This window comes from Loxodonta africana, chromosome 14, assembly GCF_030014295.1.
Source record: "Loxodonta africana isolate mLoxAfr1 chromosome 14, mLoxAfr1.hap2, whole genome shotgun sequence".
Lineage (NCBI taxonomy): Eukaryota > Metazoa > Chordata > Mammalia > Proboscidea > Elephantidae > Loxodonta > Loxodonta africana.
Window position 1 is genome coordinate 86,914,866 of NC_087355.1, and position 26,320 is coordinate 86,941,185.

Here is a 26,320-nt window from a genome sequence, read left to right on the forward strand (position 1 = left end):
CCTCATCTCGAGGTGGGAAAACAGCTCTGCCTCCTAGGATTAAGCTGAGCTTCAAGCAGATGATACTGCAAAGTGCTTAACCCAGCCCTTGGCACTAGAACATTCAGTACATGAGCCCTGGGGGGCTTATTATGCAGAGTGGACCCTGAACCCCACGACTTCTCAAGGTCACCCAAGTGAAGGCTCCCAAGTGGGAGCCTTCTCTCACACACCATGCTTCCATTTGTTCTTTTTCTAGATGTAAGCTTTCTTCAACCTGCTCAGAATGTGTAAAGGAGCAAAGTCTCCCTTGGAGGGAATTAGAGAGGAACAAAAGCAGACATCTTATCCCAAGACAATCAGCACTTCACACAGGTTGGTCTGATAGAGAAAACAACCTGTGTTTAGTGGAGGAAACTCCTTATCTATTTAATTGATTTGCTTTTGTTTCCCTGAATAAAGGCCACTCCTCGCAGGGGCTAAGCCCAGGCAGCCAGCAAGTTGACAGCCAAGGTCACTTAAGCATCAGCTGAAATCACAGGCCTACAGAATCCACCAGACAAGGAGCTCAGCAACTGCTGATGACCCCAGAGAGGAAGGTTAATATGCAGTAAGTAGCACAGACATTGGGCTGCTGTGCTCAGAGTCGTGCTGCTCCTCCCTGGTGTCTCTCAAGCTAACACTGCTCTGGCAAAATCTCTCTTGTTCCATCTACCTGAGGGCCTGATATGTGTAGTTTCTGCAGCATGAGTCTCAGCTATGTCAAAACCCTAGAACAAGCCGCCGTCAAATTGCTGCAATTCATGGCGGCCCTATGTATGTCAGAGAGAGCTGAGTGAACTGGAACTGCCTACCTTTCGGTTAGCAGCCCAGCTCCTCAACCATCTGCAGGAATGTCTTAACTTGCCAACCAGGGCCTGAAAGACCTGCGTGCTTTCCATCCTGATACACCACAAGTGAGGAGCCCTGACGGCACAGTGGTTGGACACTCAGCTGCTAACCAAAAGGTCAGTGGTTTGAATCCACCACCCACTCCATGGCAGAAAGATACACCAGTCTGCTACTGTAAAGATTTACAGCCTTGGAAACCCGATGGGGCAGTTCTACACTATCCTACAGGGTTGCTGTGAGTCAGAATGACTCCAGGGCACACAATATACCAAAGGTCCTGGGCTTTGTTGTCACACCACGATGCTGTTGTTGGTTTGCTTGCCTGTTTGCTTTTTAATAGAATAATAATAATTTCCACATCATTTACCAGGGTAGAGATTAGGGCGCAGTGAATGAGACACTTGCCTTGGTGGATATTAAAAAAAAAAAAAAAAAACTTATTGCTGTTGAGTTGGTTCCGAATCATGGTGACCCAGTGTGTTACAGGGTAGAACTGGTCCATGGGGTTTCCTTGGTTATAATCTTAACAGAAGCAGATAGCCAGGTCTTTCTTTTGTGGTATGGCTGGGTGGATTTGAACAGCCAAATTTAAAGCGGTTTCAAAAAACTCAGTAACTAAGATACATAATATATTTAATGTAATATTTTTTTAAAGTCAAACTATGCAAAAAAAAAAAAAAAAAGTCCAAGATGAGCAAAATATCATATTTTGAAAACAAGTTCCAGTAAGTCCCAGATCAGGTTGAGGCAAGGGAGGGGGGTTGTGTAAGTAGGGCTGGGTCCTGCCCTCATTTAAAATTTTGATATCGTTGTTCCTTATGGGTTTATCGTACTTGGCATTAGTTTAAATTATTTTAAAGCATTGCATTAAAATATTACTTATCTTGGTTACTGAGATTTTGGTACCCCCCTTACATTCTGCTGACTCACAGTGACACTATAGGACAGAGTAGAACTGCCCTATAGGGTTTCCAAGCAGTGGCTGGTGGATTCAAACTGCTGACCTTTTGGTTAGCATCCGAGCTCTTTACCACTGTGCCCTATAAGTCAGAATTGACTCGACAGTAACAGGTTTGGTTTTGGGTTACATTTGGCCAGGACCCTCACCCTAATCCTGGCCTTGCCTCTTGTGGCACACCCCCCATCCCCCGCTAGAATTGAAAGAGCAGTAAGAACTAACATTGACTACTGCTTACAACGGACAGGGTGCAGCTGGCAATGCGCTGGATCATCACCTGATGAGCCTGTAAGGTGGCCACATTTGGAGTTCCTGGTTTACGGTTGGGACATGGATGGGCAAACAGGTTAAAAAACTATCCCAAGGTCCTAACTGAGATGGGATTCCAACCCCAAGCTCTAGCTCCAGAGCTCTGGCTCCTAACACCACTTTGAGCTGCCTCCCCTACAGATGAGCCGTGCTATGTCCCCACAGGGCCACAGAAGAATTGGCCCTGAGTTTTGGGGGACAGGGGTGCACAGCTGGCAGCAGCATGGAGGCCCCAGGGGGTCAGGGAGAGCCCAAGGCAACACCAGTGACAGGGAAGGGTGAGAAGGGAGTGAGGGTCTGCCCTCCCCCTCTGGCTGCCCCCACTCCAGCACCCATATGGTCTTCTCCTTAGAGCTGAACACTACCACTACCAACAGCCAAAATGGCCACAGCCCCAGGACACGCCCTCCTTCCCTCCCATGCCCATCTCCCCTGCTCTGTGAAACCACAGAGCTATCTTGCTAAGTTTAGATGGGTGCTTCATCGCTGCAGTGAAAGTGATAATACTGGCATTTGTTTACATCTTCTTAATGATATTTTTTAATTGAGTGGCAAGTTCTTTATATGCATTATATCATTCAATTCTAACACATTCCTGAACCATTTTTACTCACCATTAGTGGGTGGTAACGTTGAGGCCAGGAGCCCTAATGATGCAGTGATTAAGAGCTCAGTTGCTAACCAAAAGGTCGGCAGTTCGAACCCACCAGCTGCTCTGAGGGAGAAGGATGTGGCAGTCTGCTTCCATAACGATTTACAGCCTTGGAAACCCTATAGGGCAGTTCCACCCTGTCCTATAGGGAGGCTATGAGTAGGAATCGATGACAATAGGAACATTGAAACCCAGAAAAGTCAAGGATTCTGCCCAAGGCCACACAGCTCGGAAGACTAAACTCAGGGCTGGGACTCAGAGTCAAAGCTGTCTGACCCCAAAGCTCATGTCTAACTGTTAAGTGCCACACATTCTAATTTCTTATTTCATATGTCCACCATGCAGGTATTTGCAGGTGAGAGCCTGAAGCTCAACAAGTTTTAGTGACTTGCCCAAGGTCACTGAGTTAGCCAGTGCCATAATTAGACCTAGAACGAGAGTTTTGTGATCTTGAAACTACTGTTCTTTTACACTGGACGTCACCCTTTCTCAAACTACATGAAGCAATGATGAGCAGAACAGACACATACAGATGTTATGATGTCTCACCTACCTGTGGTCCAGTTATGCCTGGGGGCCCTGGGAGGCCTCTGGGCCCAGCATCCCCCTATAGCAGGGACAGATGAGAAAACCAAGAATAAGTGATTGGAGCCCATCCCCAGAGTTATTACCAAGCTGTCTGCTTTAACATCTATTCACTGACTTCCCACTGGGTTTCCCTGGGGCCCTAGCATGTTGAGCCAAGTGTGTGGGCAAGTGGCAGTACCCAGTGTGGTTGAACATTCATGGGCATAACCCACAACCAATATGGTTAGTTGGTGTGGTAGCCACCCTTCAAGATGGCCCCCAGTGACCCCTGCCTCCCAGTAGTCACACCCTCCTGTAGTGTCCTCCCATCTGTACCAGCGTTGGTCTGTGTGACCCACAGAATATGGCAGAAATGATGGAGTGTCAGGTACAAAAATCTTCCACCTTGGGAACATACTCTCCCTCTCTCAGACCGTCTGAGTTCTGAGGAAAACTAGCTACCATGTCTTGAGCTCACTCAGGCAGCCTTGTGGAGAGGCCCACATGGTGAAGAACTGAGGCCTCCAGCAAACAGCCACATGAGTGAACTTGGAAGGGAATCCTCTGCCAATTAAACTTTGAGATAGCCACAGTCCTGGCCAACAGTTGGTGGGCAACCTCATGAGAGACCCTGAGCCAGAACCACCCAGCTTAACCACTCCTGGGTTCCTAACCCTCAGAAACAGTGAGGTAATAAATGTTTGTTGTTTTAGCTGCTAAGTTTTGGGGCAATTTATAACACAGCGATTGATAAATAATATATCTGAGAAGAGAGGAAAGGGCTGTTGCAATAAGAAATGTGAATTATAGAGTGTTTTTTTTCATATATATATTTATACACATGCATATGTATAGGCACACACACACCCTGTACGTGTCCTGCCATTACCTTCATTGATTATAACCCCCTGAGTGTTAGCTATGAGTTGGTATTGACTCCATGGCATTGGGTTTGGTTTGAATGTCAGCACAGTGTTGGGAGGGTTGCGGGGGCAGCCTGACCCTGAGGAGGAGCTGCCCCAGGTGGGAGAATGGGATTCCCAGCCACCTGCCAGGTCCTGCTAAAAACAATGGAACATTGGGTAGAAAGTCAAATTCAGTGAGTGGTTCTAAACATCAGAATTGCTTGAGCTCTTTTAAAAAACACACGTATTTGAGGATTCTCCCCAGTGATTTAATGTAAAGGGTCTGGGGCAAAGGCTCTTGGAAATGGTTTATCTAAAAATCTCCCTAAGTGACTTGGAGATGGCTCCCTGAGAACCATTCAACAAGATGATGTCAACATGTTCTCATAATACTGAGAACTTCTTAGATTAAGCCTCCTGGAATCAAACCCAAAGACGTACCCACCTTAATTAATGAAGAAATCTTTTGACCTGTTCAAAAGCAGGCTAAAGTAGTGGGAGAGGGAGCTAACATGGATATAAAAAGATTCAAACACCCTGTTTACTGTCCCATATATTATGATGCAAGAAATGCAGCAAATCAAATAAATACCTATTTTTGATGACTTTGACCATCAAGAGAATTGGGTTAAGTAGAAGTAGCCTCAGTCAAATCAGTTTTGCAATTGCCCTTTGTCCTCTCCTAAGTATCTGGAGTGCTATGGAGGAGTTGCAGGGATTATGGCCCACTGTGGGGCTGATGTTAAAATCACTTATATATCTGGGTCTATGGAAAGGGAAGGGGACCAGAAGATTAGGAGACCAGAAGAAAGGTCACATTTCAAAACTGCATTTGTCTGTCCTTTACCCACCCCCTCGAACTCCACCACAAGACCATAAACTCCACAAGAACAGAACTATGGTGCCTGACACACAGTATATACCTAATGTGCTGTCTTAGACAGGTGAATGACAAGGGAAATAATGGACAGGTGGATGGGTGGATGGATGGGTGGACAGATGGGTGGATGGGTGGACGGACAGATGGGTGGGCGGACGGACGGACGGATGGACGGACGGATGGATGGGAGATGATTCTACAAAGTCTGATTGGCTCTTTTGGTGTCCAACACATGATAGATGTTCAAAAGTTGAATGGAAAGAAAAAAGGAAGGAAGGAGTAATGGAGGGAGGGAAAAAAGGAAGGAAGGAAAAATGGCTACATGTTTTAGACAAGTACTGGAATGTCACAGTCAATATTTTCTTAAAATGATGAAGATCCACCAATGCCGTTTTTCACCATTTCCATAGCTGTGTCTCCTTAACCTAGCACTCTTTGGCTATCTTAGGTCCCTCAAAGCCTGAATGCTTTGGGAGGGAGGAGGGGCAGTGTTGGCATCTCTAGCACGACTCATCTCATTGCGATGATAAGGTTACGTGTCCCTCTTTTCCTTACCTTTTTCCCTTCTGTGCCTTCTCTCCCTGGCTTTCCTGGGAGTCCTTTGTCCCCTTTAAAACCTGGTAGACCAGGGAGGCCTGGGGGACCAGGAGGGCAGTCATTGCACACGTCCTGAGAGAGAGAGAGAATGTGCGTAAATAATACTTTGGCTTATAAAGCAAAGATGGCCCATAGCTCCTGTCTCCCCATCTCTGGACGATGCCATCCAATGACGACAAAGTACACAGGTGGATCAAGTCATTACTCAGATACTTTTGTGTCAAATTTGCATTTGCACTATCTTCATAGAAAGTTATATTTCAACCCTGACATATCTGGATTATTACCTCATCTCCCCCTACTTCTGGCCAGCCAGACTACTGGAGGTATAGCCCCCAAAAATGATGTCAAAAATATGTGTGCTGAAGTCTGTGAGCATCTAAAATATTCACGGGGCAGATTTCCTGCAAGCATTTAGTACTGCTAGAAATAGCGTGTTGTGTCCCCTAGGGCTAGTGACAAAACAAAGCTGGGACCTGAGTTCTTGACCCTTGGGTTGCCTAATTAAAGGGTGTTCTGAACAGAGAGGCAGAACAAAGGAAGGCACATGCCCTCAGGACATTCTTGCTGTGGCACACAGTCCAAGATCTGGCCATGCTGCTGCTATTCTTTGCCCAGTAAGCATTCAACAAACATTTCCTGGAACTGAGCTTGCTCTACTTCTTTCTGGCAGGTAAATGCTGTCCTTGGAGTGAATTTAAAGTTCCCTCAGTCCAGGGAACAAGCTTTCTAATTTGTCTGTATCATCTCTAGATCTTATCACTCAGAGCACAGTGTACCAAGTAAAACTCACTGACTTGACTATACCCAGTGCTAAAAACCTGTCATTATTAGTTAGTTGCCATTGAGTTGGCTCTGACTTGTGGTGACCCCCATGTATAACAGAGCAAAAAGTTACCCATTCCTGCACTATCTTTACAATCAATGGTACACTTGAGTCCATCTTTGTAGTCCCTGTAGTTTGAGTGTCTTCCAACCTAAGAGGTTCATCTTCCAGTGCTCTTTTGGACTATAGTCTGTTGTAATCCATAGGGCTCTACTGGCTGATTTTTGGAAGTAGATCATCAAGCCTTTCCTCCTAGTCTGGCTTAGTCTGGAAGCTCTGCTGGAACCTGTTCTCTATAGATGACCCTGCTGGTATTTCAAATACTGTTGGCATAGCTTCCAGCATCATAGCAACCACAAAAAAAAAAAAAAAAACACATTGCCATTGAGTCCATTCCAACTCGTAGTGACCCTATAGGACAGAATAGAATGGCCCTATAGGGTTTCCAAGGAATGGCTGGTGGATTCAAACTGCCAACGTTTTGGTTAGCAGCTGAGCTCTTAACCACTGCATCACCAGGGCTCTAAAACCACCACAGTAGGACAAAAAGACAAACAGGCAATCAGAACAAACTCATATACCCACTCTCTGGATTGCTTCCTCCATGCCTTTCTCTCCAATCCTTCCTCCTTCTTCCCCTCCCTCTTGTGATAAGCGTTAAATGGGATAATACGAATAAGGCACTTAGAATAGTGTCAAGATAAATAGATAACACTCAATACACTTACCTATTACTATAAACTCATTCATTCAGCCACTTGCTCATGGAAAGCATACTTGTAACAACCTATTCTTAGACACTGTGCTACACCTTAAGACCACAGTTGAGTACGCAGTTTCCAAAGCTCATGGCCATGTGGCATTGACTGACATAAAATAAACAGATGAACTACCATCTTTTGAGTGCTCCATGGAGAGATCCACAAAGGCAGGTGGAATCTGCACTGGTTCATACAGCAATGAGGTGAAGTTTTGGGTGATTTGGCATTATTCTTGGTCTCTAACTTCAGGATGGAAGAGTTTTTCTATCACAAGAGCAAGCTTCCTTTTACTTGCCCTGCTTTTAATCAGTCTTTGAAGAGTCCTTGTTGTTGTTAGATGCTGTTGAGTCAATTCCAACCCATAGCAACCTTAGGGTACAACAGAACGCAACACTGCCCAGTCCTGTGCCATCCTGACAATCGTTGCTATATTTTAGCCTACTGTTGCAGCCATTGCGTCAATCCATCTCTTTGAAGCTCTTGCTCTTTTTTGCTTCCCTCTACCAAGTATAATGTCCATCTCCAGAGACTTGACCCTCCTGATAATATGTCCAAAGTACGTGAGACGAAGTCTTGCCATCCTCACTTCTAAGGAGTATTCGGACTGTACTTCTTCCAAGACAGATTTGTTTATTCTTCTTGCGGTCTATGTGTATTCATTATTCTTCGCCAACACCATAATTCAAAGGCATCAATTCTTCTTTGGTCTTTCTTGTTCATTGTCCAGCTCTCACATGCATATGAGGTGATCGAAAATACCACGGCTTGGGTCAAGTGCACCTTACTCCTCAAAGTCACATCTTTGCTTTTTAACACTTTAAAGAGGTCTTTTGCAACAGGTTTGCCCAGTGCAATATGTCATTTGATTCTTTGACTGCTGCCTCCAAGGATGTTGATTGTGGACCAAATAAAATGAAATCCTTTACAACTTCAACTTTTTCTCCATTTATCATGATGTGGAAACCCTGGAGGCTTAGTGGTTAAGTGCTACAGCTTCTAACCAAAGGGTCAGCAGTTTGAATCTACCAGGTGCTCTTTGGAAACTCTATGGGGCAGTTCTACTCCATCCTATAGGGTCGCTATGAGTCGGAATCGACTCGACGGCACTGGGTTTGGTTTTGGTTTTTGGTATCATCATGTTGCTTATTGGTCCAGTTATAAGGATTTTTATTTTCTTTATGTTAAGGTATAATTCATACTGAAGGCTGTACTCTTGATCTTCATTAGTAAGTGCTTCAAGTCCTCCTCACTCTCAGCAAGCAAGGTTGTGTCATCTGCATATCACAGATTGTTAATGAGTCTTCCTCCAATCCTGATGCCCGGTTCTTCATATAGTCCAGCTTCTCAGATTATTTACTCAGCATACAGACTGAATAAGTATGATGAAAGGACACAACCCTGGTGCACACCTTTCTGTTAGAACAACTACCTCTTGGTCTATGTACAGATTCAGCATGGGCACAATTAAGTTTTCTGGAATTCCCACTCTTCACAATGTTATCCATAAATTTGTTATGATTCACTCAGTTGAATGCCTTTACATAGTCAATAAAACACAGGTAACCATCTTTCTGGTATTCTCTGCTTTTAGCCAGGATCCATCTGACATCAGCAGTGATATCCCTTGTTCCACGTCCTCTTCTGAATCTGGCTTCAATTTCTGGCACTTCCCTATTGATGCACTATTGCAACTATTTTTTAATTACCTTCAGCATAATTTTACTTGCATGTGATATTAATGATATTGTTTGACAATTTCTACATTCTGTTGGACCCCCTTTCTTTGGAATGGGCACAAATATGGATCTCTTCCAGTCAGTTGACCAGGTAGCTGTCTTCCAAATTTCTTGGCTTAGACAAGCGAGCATTTCCAGCGCTACATCTGTTTGTTGAAACAACTCAACTTGTTCTTCACCAACGCCCTCAGTGCAGCTTGGACTTCTTCCTTCAGTACCATTGGTTCTTGATCACATGCTACCTCCTGAAATGGTTGAACGTTGACCAGTTGTTTTTGATTCAGTTACTGTGTACCTTCTTTGTGTACCTACAGTGACTCTGTATCTTCTTTCAATACTTCCTGCATCTTCACTGTTTTGTCCATAGAATCCTTCGATGTTACAATTTGAGACAACTTTTTTCATCAGTTATTTCATCTTGAGAAATGCCAAGTGTGTTCTTCCCTTTTGGTTTTCTAACTCCAGGTCTTTGCGCGTATCATTATAATACTTTAGTTTGTCTTCTTGAGCCGCCCCTTGAAGCCTCCTTCTCAGTTTCTCTAGAAGTTTCCTACTCAAGAAGCCTTCCTGACTGCCTCAGACTAGGGATAGGCTCTGTGTTCCCATGGATCCTGGGGTTCCTGCTATTGAAACACTTATCTCACTGTTAAAGGATCTGTTTATAACTCCATCCCCTTCCCCACCAGGCCCAAAGAAATTACGAATCCTCAGATGACAGAGATGGAGTTGGTTTACTTTTATACGTCCAATTAGTAGCAAATAGCCTAACAGAGAGCACACATTCAATAAATCAATGAACCAGACAACCCATCCAACCACCTGACCTCTGGTGTCTCGTGCCATCTTCTTTTAGTGGGTGGTTTGAGAAGCCGGTTGGATTTTGTGTGTGTGTGTGGGGGGTGGGGAAGAGGTGTTGGGAAGTGCTAAATGTTGGGGCATATGAAGCAAAACTGAATGAAATAAGCACAGGGATTTTTTATTTTTAATTTTGCTGTTGTTTATTTGGCAGAGTAACAGAGCTGGGAAGAACTCACCAAAGCCTAGACTTTTTCTTCTAGTTCTTTAAAATGTGATGCAATTGTGAAAAATGGTGACAATGGATGAATGGAAGATAGAGGTAGTCCAGTGGCGGCTGAAATTCTGGCCGCTGGTATGTTGTTTAACTTGGACAGGGTACTGGCACTGGAAATCTTTCTCTGCAGTGGGACCCACAGCACAGAGGGGTTGCATTTGAGTAATAAACTGACAAAGTGACAGCCAAGTCACCAGTTTGTTATACTGTGGTGGTTTGTGAGAAATAAATGAGATCATGAATGCAAAAGGCAATATGCAGTGCCTGGCACATGGTAAAAGCATGGTGGACTTAAGCTTCTGCATGTACCGATATGGTTTGGGGTATTATTTTCTTCCCTGAATGGGTCGCCTTGCTTTATTTGTAGATCAAATGCCCTTGCCCATCAGTGTTGTTGTTGTTAGGTGCCGTCAAGTTGGCTCCAACTCGTAGTGGTCCCACATATAACAGAAGGAAACACTGCCCAGGCATTGCACCATCCTCACAATAGTAGGTATGGTTGAGCCCGTTATTGCGGCAACTTTGTCAATCCATCTCATTGAGGGTCTTCCTCTTTTTCACTGACCCTCTACTTTACCAAGCATGATGTCCTTCTCCAGGCACTGGTTCCTCCTGATAACAAGCCCCAAGTACATGAGATAAAGTTTCACTTTCCTTCCTTCTAAGGAGCATTCTGGCTGTACTTCTGCCAAGACAGATTTGTTCATTCTTCTGGCAGTCCATGGTATATTCAATCTTCTTTGCCAACATCATAATTCAAATGCATCAATCCTTCTTCTGTCTTCCTTATTCATTGTCCAGCTTTCACATGCATATGAGGTGCTTGAAAACAACGTGGATTGGGTCAGATGAACCTTAGTCCTCAAAGTGACATCTTTGCTTTTTCACACTTTAAAAAGCTCTTTTGCAGCAGATTTGCGCAACGCAATACATCATCGTTCGTCAATACCAGTTCCTAACTCCCCGGCTTATTTAATCCATTTGTATTTCTAAAAAGCTCCCAGGCTATGCTAATGCTGGTTAAGGACCAATTCTGAGAATCACTAGCAGAGCGCTGGTTCTCAAATTTTATTATACAGAAGGATCACCTGGGGATCTTGTTACACTGTGGATTGGTGATTCAGTGTATCTGGTTTTGGGGAAATGCAAATTCTCAGCAGGGGTTCAAACCAGAACAAAGCAGTTTAAATCCCTATCTGTAAACAAGGATCATTCTCCTAACTTAGGGAAGTGCCATGAAGTACAAATGAAATCATGCGTGCAAAGCACCTAGCATGTTGCAGGAGCCCTTGTGTATGACCTGCAAATGTCGATTCCTGTATGGTCTCATCCGCTTCCTTTGGTCTGAGATATTTTCAGCAAACCCAGCTCACTGTGTCATATTCAGTGTGGTGCTTGGTTCCAAATAAGTGTTCAAAAGATGTCCACCACATAGAGGAATGCAGCAGCCTTTGCTACATGGAAGAAAAGCGACTGTTGCCCCTCAGGAGTAGAAACAGCCTCCATGCTGTCTCATCACTATTAATCTGATGTCGTTAGTTGCTGTTGAGGGGATTCTAACTCATGGTGACCCCACAGGATTTTCAAAGCTGTGACTTTTTCGAAGCAGACAGGCAGACCTTTCTTCCATGGTGCCTCTGAGTAGATTCGAACTGCCAAACTTTCGACTAGTAGTTGAGTGCTTAATCTTTTGCACCACCCAGGGACCCCCCTTGCTGCATACTTGAGTCCTCACTACAAGATTCCTGCCCAAGAGGAGTGCAGCCTACATTTCAACACCTCTGGTGACTGGTAGGAACTTACCACCCATCTGCACTCCCTCAGCAGCTGGCAGGACGTCATCTCATGCAAAATGAGGTCGGCTAGCAGAACGGTTAGGCACAAGGGCTTTGGAGTAGATCACACTGGGCACGTCTTGGCTCCCTCACCATCCAGCTCTGTGACCTTCAACAAGCCACTTAACCACCTGTGCCTGGATGTCCTCTTCTGTAAAGCTCAGACAGCAATAGAACCCACCCCACAGGGCTGTTTGTGAGGGTCCAGTGAAATTGTACTTGTGTACCAGAGTTACCTCCTGGAGACATCCTGAGGATAGCCTTCCTGGGCAAAAATCCAACTACAGGAGTTCATTTTACAGGGACTCCTGGAAGACCAACTTTCTCCTCAGGCAGTTTTCTAACTATCAGAATGAGCTATAGGAAGCTATATAACTCTATGGGGCAGAGGTAAAAGTCCTGTAATAAAACATGCCTTCTCAGCAGAGGAGGCACCTGCTGCCAGTACCTGGGCCTGACCAGCAGCCTTTCACCTGCAATTTCAAGGTGGCTGCAGCTGACTGCACAAAACAGGGACCTAAAGATAGTCCACGGCACACCTGTCCAAACCTACCTCCTCCAGGCTGCTGCCTACAAGGTTTACAGGCCAGGTGCATCTCGGTGGGGCCAGGAGACCTCCAGGGACTCCCCTTCTGAATACAGGCATTTACTTGCCTTCTGAGGTCCCCAGGTATTCGGATGAACACAGCTACATTCTTTAGCACAAAGGGAATATGGATTTAACTAAGTATCTGTCTCAATGCTATAGCCGAGACACCTGACTCTCAACCTTCTCAGCACTCACTATTGTTATTATTGGCAAAAAAAAAATCGGAATGTTTTGAGGTTGAAATCCTTTGGAGGGGGAGGTGATACAAACCCAGCTCCTTCTTCCAGAGCTATGGGACTATGAAAAATGATGGCGGCTAACAAAACCCTGTAATAAATAAGGGATTGAATCAATAGATTTCTTGTCATGTCCTTGACCATGGAAAAATGCTCTCTCCCATCAATAAAAATCAGTAAAGATTGTACCACTACTCATTTTTTAATAAAATGTATAATTTTCCATCAAGGCATCTCAATGTGCAGTGAAATTAAAAGTCCCAGGTTTCTGGGAAAGTTCTCTTTTCTTCCCTGGCTCTCACACATGAGTTCAGCATTTTCTGACATCACTCAAGTGCTATTCTTAACAAACAAGAGCAGAGGGTGTGGTTAGTCCACAAAACCCAGTGTCAAGCTTCACCAACCTTATGACACAGGCTTAAAGTGTTGTTGTTGTGTGTTGTTGAGTCGATGCCGACTCACCGAGACCCCATGTGTGTCAGAGTAGAACTGTGCTTCATAGAGTTTTCAACAGGCTGATTTTTTGGAAGAAGATCACTAGGCCTTTCTTTTGAGGCACCTCTAGGTGGGTTCAAACCGACAACCTTTCAGTTCGCAGCTGAGTATATCGCCAGGGCTCCGTAAGGCTTAAAGCAGAAACAGCAAAAAGGTCTTCCACAATCATTGTGACAAGACTTTTTTTTTATTCTGTAACATACACCTTACCCAGGTCCCTCTCTTGCTCACAGCCTTTCCCAGCTCACCACCCTTTAAGATTCAAGGTCCCCTGCCAGGCGTCTAGGCATCTCCACATTTTAACTTCCAGGTATAATCCAGCCCTGCCCTCCCCTGTCCCAATCAAGGCATATCTAACCTCTCAGAGCCTTGGTCACTCACGGAGAAAGAGAACATGGTTCTGGAAACCAGAAAAGTCCGCACTCACATCCGGGCTCCTCCTAACCAAGGGGCCCAGCAGCTGGCTTGCCTCCTTGAACTTGTGCTCTCTCTGGTCCCTGGCACCACCAGCAGGACTCATGCCCAAGCTCTTGGCCTCTTTCCTGGGTTATGGTTAAAGGCACCTCTGGCATCAGTGAGGTCTGGATTCTAAGTTACCTACCCCTCATGATGCCTCAGTTCCCTTACGTACAAAACAAGAACTGAAACAGTACCAACATCACAGAGCCATTGTGCAAATTAAAGAAGCAATGCACACCAAGCCTCCAGCACAGCGCTGCCCAGGAGAACTTGCTACAATGGGGGAAAAGCTCCATATCCACACTGTCCAAAAAGGTAGCCACCAGCCATATCTGCCTATTAAGTATTTGAAATGTGGCTAATGTGACCAAGAACCTGAATTTTGAAAAACTAATTTATTTTTTTTGTTGTTGGTGGTAGTGTTAAAAGTATACACAGCAAAATGTACACCAATTCAACAATTTCTACACATACAATTTAGCGACATTAATTACATTCCTTGAGTTGTGTAACCATTCTCACCCTACTTTTCTGAGTTGGTCCACCCCTATTAGCATAAACTCACTGCCTCCTAAGCTTCCTAACTAATCTTTCAGGTTGTTGTTGTCAATTTGATCCCCTACAGTAGTTCTTTAAAAGAGTACAATGCTCAAGGCAGACATTTTTTACTAATTAAACTATTGTTTGGATGAAAGAAGGCCGCAGGGAATATTTTTGGTTTAAGGTTTAAAGATGATCTCAGGGCAATAGTTTCAGGGGTTCATCCAGCCTCCATGGCTCCAGAAAGTCTGGATTCCATGAGAATCTGAAATTCTGTTCCTTGTGTTTCCCCTCTGATCAGGATTCCTCTATAGAATCTTTGATCAAAATGTTCAGTAATGGTAGCCAGGCTCCATCTGGTTCTTCTGGTCTTATGGCAAAAGAGGTAATTGTTCATGGATTCCATTTCCTCCAGGACCTGAATTTTGAATTGCATTTAATTTTAATCAATTTAAATGGACACATGTGGCCAGTGGCTGCCATGCTGGACAGTGTGGATTTAGCCCATTGCCAGTCACATCGTGAGTTCTCGAGGCCTGCTGCTTCTATTGTTATCACCATTAGAGATTGTTCAGACAAAGCACATTTTATTATTGAGATCTGCAATCCCCCATCACTAGTATCAAAACACATGCAAATTTATATTGTGCTTTTACCTTAACCAAGAGGTTTATGTCCCCTGGAGACAGTAGTGGAGAGGGACCCTGTCAAAGTAAAAATAAATAAATACATACATACATCCAGTATATCCCCAGCATCTTCAGAAAATGGGAGGCCCACAGAGTATAAGCCATAACTTGTAACATCTGTGTTGTGCATGGGATGCAAAAAGCCCCAATGATGTACCAGCCTGAGAGCCACAAAGACTGTGACAAGAGGCCTCAGCTGCACAGACTGCCAGTCCTAGCCGTGCTTGACTGATGTCAGGTCTTTCTGGTCCTCAGTTTTCCTCTACGGGCTCTTTCTCTTCTCCTGGTGGTCTCTTCTCTACCCAGACCCCCAAGATCTACACCTCATAGGGCATATGGGTACTGTACGAGGCAAAAAGGCAGATGTCTGTGATCTGGGCTGTCATGGATTCCTCAGATGGGTAATGGCTGTCGCTATCAGTCATTCACAGCCTAGTATGAATTTAAACCAATGTCTTCAACTCTCCCAGGTGAAATTGCATTTTAAACCTTATCTGTCATTACAGTTTGAAAGCACTAATTTTGGAAAGGGGATTTCAGAAACCAAGAGTAATTACAAAGCCTCTGACAGTATCAGATGTCTGTAGGTCACTGAATTCACATTCAAGGCCACTATGAGTTGAAGCGTGGCCAGTAAGGATTGCAGACTGTCCACCATCTAAGATGGGCTGGAGGCCAGGATCAAACTGGGCTGCAAAGAACACAAGGCTAAGAAAGAAAATGAAAAGAAAAGGCAGACAGCTAAAGGGAAGATGGGGTCTTAGATATGAACTGGAAATTGGCGTGCCATTTTGGAAACTTGCAAATTTCACCGTGGAAAAGGAGTACCAGAGAATTTAGAGGGGAAGGTGCTAGATTTTTCTCTAGAATACGGAACGTCTCTGGCCACAATTCAACTTGTCGTGGGTAATTTCATCTGATTGTGTCTGGGTTTATGAATTATGAATCCTTTCTGGTATCTCGAGGAGGCTTAAACCAAGACAATGTTTCCGCTATCCCCCTTTTCCTGGGAACTCTCCCCTTCTGGAAATGTGGTTTCCACCGCCTCCTGTGGCTAGTAAAAGCCACGTGAGTAGATAATGCAAGTTTGCATAGGAGAACCACCATAGAGACGGGGGTGTGTCTGTGTTAATTGCTCTGTTGACAATCTCAAGTATTTGATCAATTCTTTCGGCTACTGCCATTGAGACAGGAGCACAGGAGAGAGGTTGGGATTAGATTGACCCAGATTAGGGGGTGATGAAGAACAACTAGCTCTGCAGTGAGGATTCACTTAGGTCGCAGCTGCTACAGACAAGGCAAAGGCCCACCCTGGGCATTTGAGTCAGACCCTCCAGAGAAAGGCCAACCTTTGTCATACTAATTTATTAAAACTTTCATTTTAAGGGCAATGGTTTTAATCCCGAGGCCTTATATTTTTTCCTCGGGAAGTTACTAATAATAGGGTTTTCATATTGTTTAAACTGGGACATTGTTATACTACTGGCTTTGCGTTACTTGGGATTTTTCTATGCTGCCATTTGAGCTCTTTGTATAATTAGAGTGAGCTCTATCAGACAGCATCGCTGGGTATGTTACAAAGGGACAGAAAACAAGGAGTGGATTTTCAGTCTTGGTAGAGCGTGGCCCTGCAGATAATTAGTGTCTTGTTCTGGCCCGTTTCTGTCTACCTTACCCATCTTAAGAAGATACACAAAGAACAGGTCTGTGTGGAGGTTAGTGGCCTCAGGAACATGGGCTTGGGGTGCATGGCAGACGATCATGTCCTCCTGTGAGGAGTTGTTCACACACGGCAGATCATGCATTAGGCCCAACACGTTAACAGAACAAATGGTTGGAAGAGTTGGGGTTGTAGAGGACAGTCTGTGCCCTGCCTGGAAGCTTGAAGGAGGCTACACCCTCCCCCTGGTGGCAGCCCACGGCCAATGACAGACCAAAATGGCCACGAGAAAGGGCTGTCCCTTCTACTCCACTCACACTCCTGGCTTCCTGTGGGAGCAGGCCAGGCTACACTTCAGCTGAGTCCACATCTTTGCCTCGCTTTTTCCCTTGCCAGTCCCTGATCTCTCCAATTGCCTGCAGGTTTCACCTGAGAGTACCTGGCACCTGCACACGAATCCTCACCTCAGGCTCTGCTTCTAGGGGACATAACCTGAGATGGGGTGTGGGGGGATTCCTGGAAGAGGGAGTCTACATCCCCAGGTGACTGCAGCATGGGAGAAACTCTTCCTGCCCTTCTCTTTGCTCACTGAGCAACGACCGTGCATTAAAGGATGAACTCAGCAGCCCTGGGTTGTCCAAACCCTGTACATTCCACATCCCTTTCCTGGCCTCTGGGAGGTAACCTCTAAACCCTTGGAATAGCCTACCTCATAAGAGCATCTCTGTTTACCTGGGGGCTTGGGCCAGGCCAGATAGTTTATAACAATGTGATGTAGGGTAGGGGCCTTCAGGCTTCGGGGGTCAGTTTGACCACTGAAGAGGCTGGAGACAGAGTAACTAAGGTTACGGAGTTCTGTGCCTACGTGACTGACTCTCCCATAAGATCCTGGACACCAAGGCTCAGGTGAACTTCCCTAGTTTACAGTACTCCATGCATGTTGTCACACATCATTACTCAGAGAATTACATGCTGTCTGTAAAATCCCCCTGGTGGAGGATATTTGGAAGCCTGTTCCTGGTCTCTCCTGGACCCTGTTCTATGTGTCTTTTCACTGTAATAAACTGAACCATGAGTATAACATCTTTTCTGAGTTCTGTGAGTTGTCCAGTGAATCACTGAACCTCAAGGTAGTCTTGGGAACCCTCAGCACAAAGACTATCTGATTGTTGAGACTAGAAAGACCCCGATAGCCACTGGGACATATTTGGGGGCAATCTGGAAGGGTGTCCAGTGAACTTAAAGGTAGTCAAAAATAGAGTTATTTCATCTCTCTCTCTTTCCCTCAGTTGCACTCTGTTCTGCTGGTAACCAGCTGTACGGCAGCCAGCCATGACTATCCACGTTGTCCACTGAGCTCTACTGACTCAATTCTCTTTATTGGGAAGTATTAAGGTCTAGATTTGGCTGGAGTAATATGAACCCTCATTTGGCCTCTGGCCTGAACCCTGTTCTTCCACCCACCTCACCAGAGCCTTGTACTTTTGGCAATGGAGCTGATTTCTGAGCTCCTTTGGCAGCTATATAAGCTGAACCCATAGAGGAGGGGCAAATAGTCAAGTTGTCCCTGACTACCAGCAAAATTTTCCACTGATCCCACTGGAAAGTCTTCATTGAAGAGTTTCAGGACCCATCTAGACAGACTAGGTTCTCTGCCCAGGTCTCTGCAGTGCCCAGCACATGGGTAGGGGAGGGGTAGCCTCCCAAGCCCACAGGGTCTAAGTGTCTGGGGTCCTTGTCTGAGCTTGTCACAGGCCATGCTTGCAAGGGAGACTGGCAGCCTCTCATATCCATCTTGAGATGCAGCCTCTGCCCAGGTGAGCATCTTGGTTTCTGAAACCAGACTTACGGACTCACTTTTGAGGTCTGTGATTCCCCCGTTTTGATTGCCGCTATCTCTTCCATCTTAGGAACATCTTTAAATGAACTCACATCTCCTGTATTTGCACAGCCTGCCTTCCCATTCACCCAAACATGAAAACAGACCCACTCATCTTCACTGGTCCTTCCCAGAGGTCCCCCCTCCCCATGGCCTGTTTACCTGGCTGCACCTTTTGGGCTTTCCTGGCATTGGCCTCCCACTCAGAGAATGTGGGCATGGGCAGGGAGCTGGGACCAGACTGGGGCCAAGTACCCAGGACCAAGCAAGCAGGCAGTACATCCCTGCTCATTGTTTCACAGCATCCACTGTGCTCACTGTGAGGGCAGGAAGACTTCAGCCACTGCACAAAGTGGGCAGTTGGGAGGTGTTGACATTACTGAGCAAAGGATCAGGACATGGCAGGTTGGAATTCACAGTGCTGCCATTCTGTATTTGCTCAACCCTCAGCTCCATGGTCTGTCCTTCTCTACTGGCTCCATGCCCAGGACCGTTGGAATGTATAACTGGCTCCTTGCCCACTGGCCTGGGGCTGAGATGGACCAAGGAGAGGCCCTGCTGGGAGATGGGCAGTGGAGCAGACACTGAGGTAGGCTATTGCTTGGCTGCTCCGCCCTGCCCCAAGCCCAGATTTCTGGCAGTGGCTTGGAACTCACAATTATGACTGCTACCCAGCAGTTCTTACCCCGTCATTTCAGTTCCCCCTTGGTTCTGAAAATACTCTTTCCCTTGCTCCTTTAGGCCTATGGCAGTATCGGCTGCCCATTAGTCCATATCAAGGTGTCTCAGTCTCCCAGAATAGTTCCCTCTGCCCACACCTCTGCACAAAGCCCCTTCATAAAGTTTTCTGAACCATCTGAGTTGCATTTTATTTCTTGCCAGAGCCCTGTCTATAATCAACATTCATCGAGAAAAATAAGATGACGTACTGGTTTGCCAGGAGGCCCTCTTTCTCCTGGGTTTCCTGGTACACCCTACAAAAAGAAAGAGAATATTAACTTTGCCAGCATTTGATGGCGATCCAATCTACCCAACTTCTGCATCTTTCAGATGTAATTCAGGGGGAAAATCACCCAGCCACAAAGACTGGCACCAATAAAAACTCATGGTTTCCACTCTCAGTTGAATACCCAGGGCTTCCCAGGAAACATTCAACAGTGGCAAAGGGTTAGAAGAGTCAAAACCAAAAACAACTCCTGCACATGGAGTGCATATGCACACACACACTCTCTCACACACTCTCACACTCATACTTACACACTCACACACACAACACACTCACATACACACTCACACACACTCACCTACACACACACACACATGCACACATACTCACACATTCATGCACACACACATACACAGCCACACCTGTTTTAAACTTGCACCGTCCTTTTCCAAACACAGTCAGAAGGACTGGCTTTGAAAAGGAGGAGGGTATTTCTATTGGACAGGCTGTAAGGATGTAACTTGAGAGCTGGGCAGATATTAAATGTATCTAGAGACAGGAATAGGAGAATAACTATGTTTTCTGAAATAAAATCCAAGGAGGGATGGGGAAGGTAATTTATCATTGATGCTTATACCAAAACCAAACCAAACCCGCTGCCGTTGAGTCGATTCTGACCCATAGTGACCCTGGAGGACAGAGTAGAACTGTGTTGTATGATTTCCAAGGCTGTAAGTCTTCACAGAAGCAGACTGCCACATCTTTCTCCAGTGGAACAGCTGGTGGGTTTGAACCACTGGCCTTTCAGATAGCTGCTGAGTGCCTTAATCACTGCGCTACCACGGCTCCCTGATGCTGCTGATAAGGCACTGAAATGCTAGATGTGGAAAGAGGCATGTCTAAGCAGTGAATGCCACTGTTACTGGTGCCAGACATCTTTGATCTATAAGAACTCACAGTTGTCATTCATCCTTTTGATCAATAAGTATGTACTGAGTCCTTCTGTGCACCTGGCCTGCTGCTAGTCAACAGGGACCTACAGGTGCAAAAGACATGGTCTTCACCTTCTTGGCACTCAGCTCTACCTGAGCAAGGGTCAGATAATGGAGACTGGGGGTGATTAGCATTGCTGCAAAGTAGGAAATGATGCCTCCCCAGGAAGCCTCAGATAAGTTTGTGTAATCCCTTGGAAGGGAGAGAGCCTTCCAGCCAAGGGTCTGCAACAAGGTCATGGAGAAGGTGGTATCTGAAATGCACAGATCTGACTAGCCAGGTATGTAAAGAAATTGACATAAAATAGGAGACATTGTATGTAAAGACTAGCCAGGTATGTAAAGAAATTGACATAAAATAGGGATACCCAGGAGCTCACAAGCCTCTAAAAGCATGACACGAAAGCCTAAGAAATGAAGCTGGACAATACAAAATTATAGGCCACAATCTACAGAACAGGTAGCCAGATACATACATAAATGAACAAACAAATAGATGTTGACAGGGAAGAGTCAAGGATGAACGGAGCCCAGCAGCTCCTCCTGGGGTTCCCAGAGAGCTCTGGACTGAACTATGAAGCCAGCCACATGTTCAAGGGGTGTCTGGGGGTGGCTGGTCCCATCATGGGGTCAGGGAGAAGGCTCCAGGGACAACCACAGTACCCCAGCTGAGCCCATGTGCTACTCTTTACTTACATCCCGGCCGGCTGGTCCCTGGGGCCCTGGGAATCCAGGTAAGCCTCGAGATCCCTGGTGAAAAAGAACAGAAGACAACCGCAAGTTTTAAGCAAATAAGGTGGACTTATTGGCTTTTGCTGTGGGAATGCCCTGCTGCTAGGAGGGATCTGATGAAATGGTGCCAAAGGGTGCCCTGCTCTGGTGTCACTCATCTCACTGCACCCTGCTCTGAGCTCACTCATCTCACCGTGCCCTGCACAAACTGACGGAAATGCACACGGAAAACACGCAGCAATCCCACACTGCGAGCTCCTGTCTGGCCCTGAGCACAGTGGAAATAGACACCACCCACCCTCACCCGCAGTGAGACCAGCCTGGACTCAGATCCAGCTCACCCCTGCGATGTCCTATGGATAACCAGCCCCTGGGATTACTGAGATGCTCAAAACATTAACTTGTGTACGGCCCTGGCACAGTGCTCGGCGTCACATACACAGCATTTACTGGGTTTTGTAAGAAAATCATTCCTATTCTGGTGAAAATGACATCAGAAAATGGCACAGGTGTCTTTCATTATGGATTTCCCTCCTGTAAGGCTTTTCCTTAAATAGATCTGCAGGTGAGAATCTGTTCTTTTTCCTGGCAGGTGCCAGAATGGTGCAACCTGGCCTTGTCTAGATCAAGGTGAAGGAAATCTTCCCTACACCCCGCTCCCTCCATTTAGAGTCTGACCTGCTTCAATGTGGCCAATAACTTTCTCTGACATCTCAGGCCTGTCAATCTTAACTGTTCCGAGCCTCAAATTCCCCTACGAAAATGGGTATAAAAATCCCTGTCCTCCTTAGTTCAGTGATCACATGAATGAGCAGAATTTGAAATAAGTACAGGATATGACATAAATGTATCACGATACCTAGTCACACACAGCTCCTCCTCCAATGGGGTGAGTTTATAGGAATCCACATTTTCCTGATAAATACACGCGCACATATCATCATCACTGGGCCTCTCACTGAGAGTGCTCCTGCTGTTTAACCTAACAGTTATTCCATCCACAATGGCCCTGAGTATCGCCATGCCCACTTTACAGGTCAACAGAAATCCCCTCATTTGCTCATGGCCACATACATGACTAGGGGCGAAGAAGTCAGGGATCAAAATAATTTCTTCTGGCAATTGTCTGATCACATTCATTTAACCAGGGCTGTCTTCTGTGATGGAGAGATGCCAAAAAGCAAAGCCAGTCTCAGATTGCCCAACTATAAAATGGGCATATTAAATAGCTGACCCCACTGTCCCCTTCCCACTCTATCATTCCATAAGTCAATTTTATATTTTGGAGAGTCCACAATGTTTCACGTTAGGAATTTTCAGAAACTATTTTTGGCTCCTCCCATTTAAAATCACTTTGATTAGAGCAGAATGCCTCCCCTAGACCCTTTATTTAAGTCATACTGTACCGGTGGCCCCTTCTCTCCTGGCGGTCCAGCAGGGCCCTAAGAAAAAAACAAACAAGTAAGCAAAGTAGGAACGAACTGCTCATTTAGATGAGATGCCAGGTTTATGTTCAAGCCAGAACCTCACTTGCCCTGGAAGGAAGAGCTGAATTCCTCCCATCTTTAAGCCACAGTGTCACATCCTCTCTGTTAATGAATGGGCACGCTGTGTTCCAACAAACCTTTACAAACACTGAAGTTTAAATTTCATTTAGTTTTCACATGTTATAAAAGATTATTCTTAAGTTTGATTTTTTTCAGCCATTTAAAAACATGAACATTAGTAGGTGGGTTGCACAGAAATAGGTGTGCGGCCCTGTTTGACCCGTAGGATATAGTTTGCTGACCCTTGGGTTACAACCTCAGTTAAAGAATGGAAAATGAAAGATGTCAAGGAGACTCATCTGTCTTCACCTAGGATTAAAAAAAAAATTTCCATCAAGTCGACTCTGAATCATGGCGACCCCATGTGTGTCAGAGTGGAACCATGCTCCACAGGGTTTGCAATGACTGATTTTTCAGAAGTAGATTGACAGGGCTTTCTTCTGAGACGCCTCTGATACAGCTGCATAATGAAGAAAGGCCTCCTTTGAGAATTCATTCTCCAGGCCCTGTCCTCACATAGCTATTAGGGCTGTTAAATATAAACATAGTTACATATGAGCATAGTTTGAGCTCAAAGCCAAGACGTTCATACACAAATAGATCCCTGGGGCACCCAGCAAAACCAAACGCAGATCACCTCTCAGGGCAGCAGGCTACAGGATTCTCACCGATACATTCCCAAAGGACATGAATAAACAATCTCAAATTACAAAGCTAGTCACCACAAGAGTGTCAGTAGACAAAATAGCAGAATTAGACTTCTCAGGAACTTCAGATGGCAGGGTTGTCAGACACAAGTGATAAAAGAGATCTGTTCAAATGATTAAATGTATAAAAGAAATCAAACACAGTAGAAAAAAGCATGTGTAAAGAAGAAATTCATGAAGCCCCCTCGACTGAAGTAAAAACAACTACACCAGCCCAGGCCTCTGCTGCATTCAGCAGAATTAGATTGGACCTTTTAATATGCCGGAACCTTGGGTTCTTGATCTGGCCAGCAACCACGGGCAGCTAAGGAGATACTTCTCCTGTGGTCAAGTCAGAATGTGGAAGGAACGCATCCCAGGAGGTGAGTCTTGACGCAAATACACTTGTGTAAGATGGCATCAAGAAACATTCTCTCCATGATAAGGATGTAGAAATGAAGTCTTAGGAAAAAGACTTTGGTGCCAACCCATTATCTGAATCTCCCAGCCAGCTAGAAAGATTTTGCTTTTCTAAGGAAGGGGTCTTGGTGCCAATGTTTATCACAACCCCATTATTATAAATCCTCAAGAAATGTTTTACATCAAGTAAAACATTTTTATGATCTATTCTGGAACGTATGCCTGGTAAGCATCTTGTGACTATGACCATAATCTCTGTGCCCGAATGAACTCTTGCAATTAACCTTTGTAACCAATCTTTGTAGCCCACCTATATATGTATGTATCCACTGGAAGCCTTCTCCCTGCTTCACTCAACCCTCCCTCCACTGACCTCAGCGAATGTTTAACCAATCGATGATTTTTTACTGTAACTTCCCATTCTAACCCTATAGCCATGCCTGCCTGTCACCGGAACTCACTGGTTTTCACTTCTGTGAGCTGGTGATTCCCCCATTTGAATGGATCTTTAACGCTGAATAAATCCTCTGAATTTTCATTTTAAGGTCTGAGTAGTTTATCATGATGACAGATGACATTATCAAAAATGTCACTGTTGGCAGATACCAAAAAGAGCCAGAGAGAACCTTTAGAAATGAACAATAAAAGCACTGAAATGGAAATTTCAGTAAACAGTTTAAATGAGATTGAAACTAACATGAAATAGGAATTTCCGGGAAGAGCTGTTTTTTTAAGAATCACAGTGAATACTATTTCGTGAGAAGCCTGTGCAGCTGCTGAACTGAAAAAGGAGAGAAACTTAATTCATAGGTCACCTGATAACTCTGAAGATGAAGAGTCCCAAATCAGAGTAAATCTCTGGAATTATTCTTTTTCACCCTTTTTACCAAATGACCTGAAAAACCACCAGGCTATCATAGCACTTCTGTTTCAGTCCATTTCTCTTTCTCTCTCTGAATTAGGTTCCATTCCAGGAATGAATGAAACAGCTCTATAACATGGGCCTAAGGAGGAGGGCTGGCTAGGGAAATTCTCTGATGCACAAACCACAGGTGGTAATAAAGGAAGGGCATTTACAGCTATTGGTCTTTGAGCAGAAGCAGTACTATCTGCTTCACACGTGGAAAATTTCATTTTAATCCCTATGGGAAATCCACAACCTGGGGTTTCCACATCTCTTTGCTACTGATGGAGAAATTGAAGTTAAAAGCCATTAAGTAACTTATCCAAAGTCAGGCAGTTAAAATAACGAACTCAGAATCTCACCTTTGGACTATTTGACTCAGAAGTTATTGTTTCCTCCACTGTAGCTCTGTCCAACTGTAAGTCAATGGACATGTGCATCTGAATTTTGTTCCTGTCAAAGTAGTATCCTATTGAGGCTGTATACTTATTTTAAAAGAAGGACCTCTCACAAGGAAAAGGCATAGGGATAGTGTATTATTGACATGGGAAATGCTGTCATGTCATTTTAGAGACACCATTTGCTTCCAATTTAAATACCGTGATCTACCTCAATCACATAACTTGGTCAGTAGGCTAGGCTCCAAATTCATTTATTATGTCATTTAATAGGGTTGGAAGTTCGAATCAACCGGGCACTCCTTGGAAACTCTAAGGGGCAGTTCTACTCTGCCCCATAGGGTCACTATGAGTCGGAATCGACTCAACGGCACTGGGTTTATAATATAAAATCTGCCTGTGAGGATGGATTTAGTTATTAAAGGTGTTAAAAATATTCAAAACTCAATGAAATTGGAACACAGAGTTTATTCTGCGTAGTTATTCCATACGCATTTGGGTTTTTTTTAATAGGGAGACCATTTTGATTCCAGAAAAAGCAAATGGCTCAGAGAAGCTAGGGCCTCAAGCAGCTTTGCATCAGAATACTGTTTGCTTTGCCTGGCTTCTTCCCCCACAGCTTTGCATTACAATCTTGCTTTCTTTGCTTGGAAGTTATATGTAAACCCCATGATGCCTGGATAAAAAAAAAGTTGCTTCTGTAACTTGTATGAGCTCCTTACTTGTAAGCCCCTTAAAAGCAACTTTCCGTCTTGCCCTCAGGGAGCAGTCTTGGCAGCAGCAGCTCTCACTGACTCCTTTCCTTGTGCAACGAAATAAAGGTGCCTTTCCAGCTCCCCCACCTCAGTCTCTCATTTATCGGCCAAATTTGAGTCATACCGGGCAGAGCCTGGGGTTTCCACCAGGTAACAGTACAATAAGGATTATAAAAGGAGAGGAGGGAGAAATACAGAAGATCAGCCATGGGCTAATTAACATTATCAATTGAACCCTGTCCTCCCCCTTTTACTGAGATATTTTTTCACAAGATGGTCTCTGGCCCTCTACTCAGCCTTATCATTTAAAATTCTAATTTAGTAAGCCTGGCTTCAAGTAGGAAAGAAAGGATTTGCAATTTCGGATGAAAGAAAACCCACTGGTGGATTAATTTTGGTCAGGAATTTCTTTAAAGTGAATATTT

At 44.9% G+C, this 26,320-nt stretch overlaps 1 protein-coding gene across 1 annotated transcript in view; it reads right to left on the reverse strand.

Moving 5' to 3' along the window:
- Positions 1 to 26,320, reverse strand: part of COL22A1 (collagen type XXII alpha 1 chain) — a 301,234-nt gene that overhangs the window by 48,595 nt on the left and 226,319 nt on the right. Inside the window, exons 41-46 of the mRNA XM_064268112.1 lie at positions 22,592 to 22,627; positions 21,150 to 21,203; positions 19,445 to 19,489; positions 14,944 to 14,991; positions 5,697 to 5,810; positions 3,343 to 3,396 (exon numbers count right to left, since the gene is read on the reverse strand). Coding sequence (XP_064124182.1) covers positions 3,343 to 3,396; positions 5,697 to 5,810; positions 14,944 to 14,991; positions 19,445 to 19,489; positions 21,150 to 21,203; positions 22,592 to 22,627 — 351 coding nt within the window. The remainder of the gene's footprint in view (positions 1 to 3,342; positions 3,397 to 5,696; positions 5,811 to 14,943; positions 14,992 to 19,444; positions 19,490 to 21,149; positions 21,204 to 22,591; positions 22,628 to 26,320) is intronic.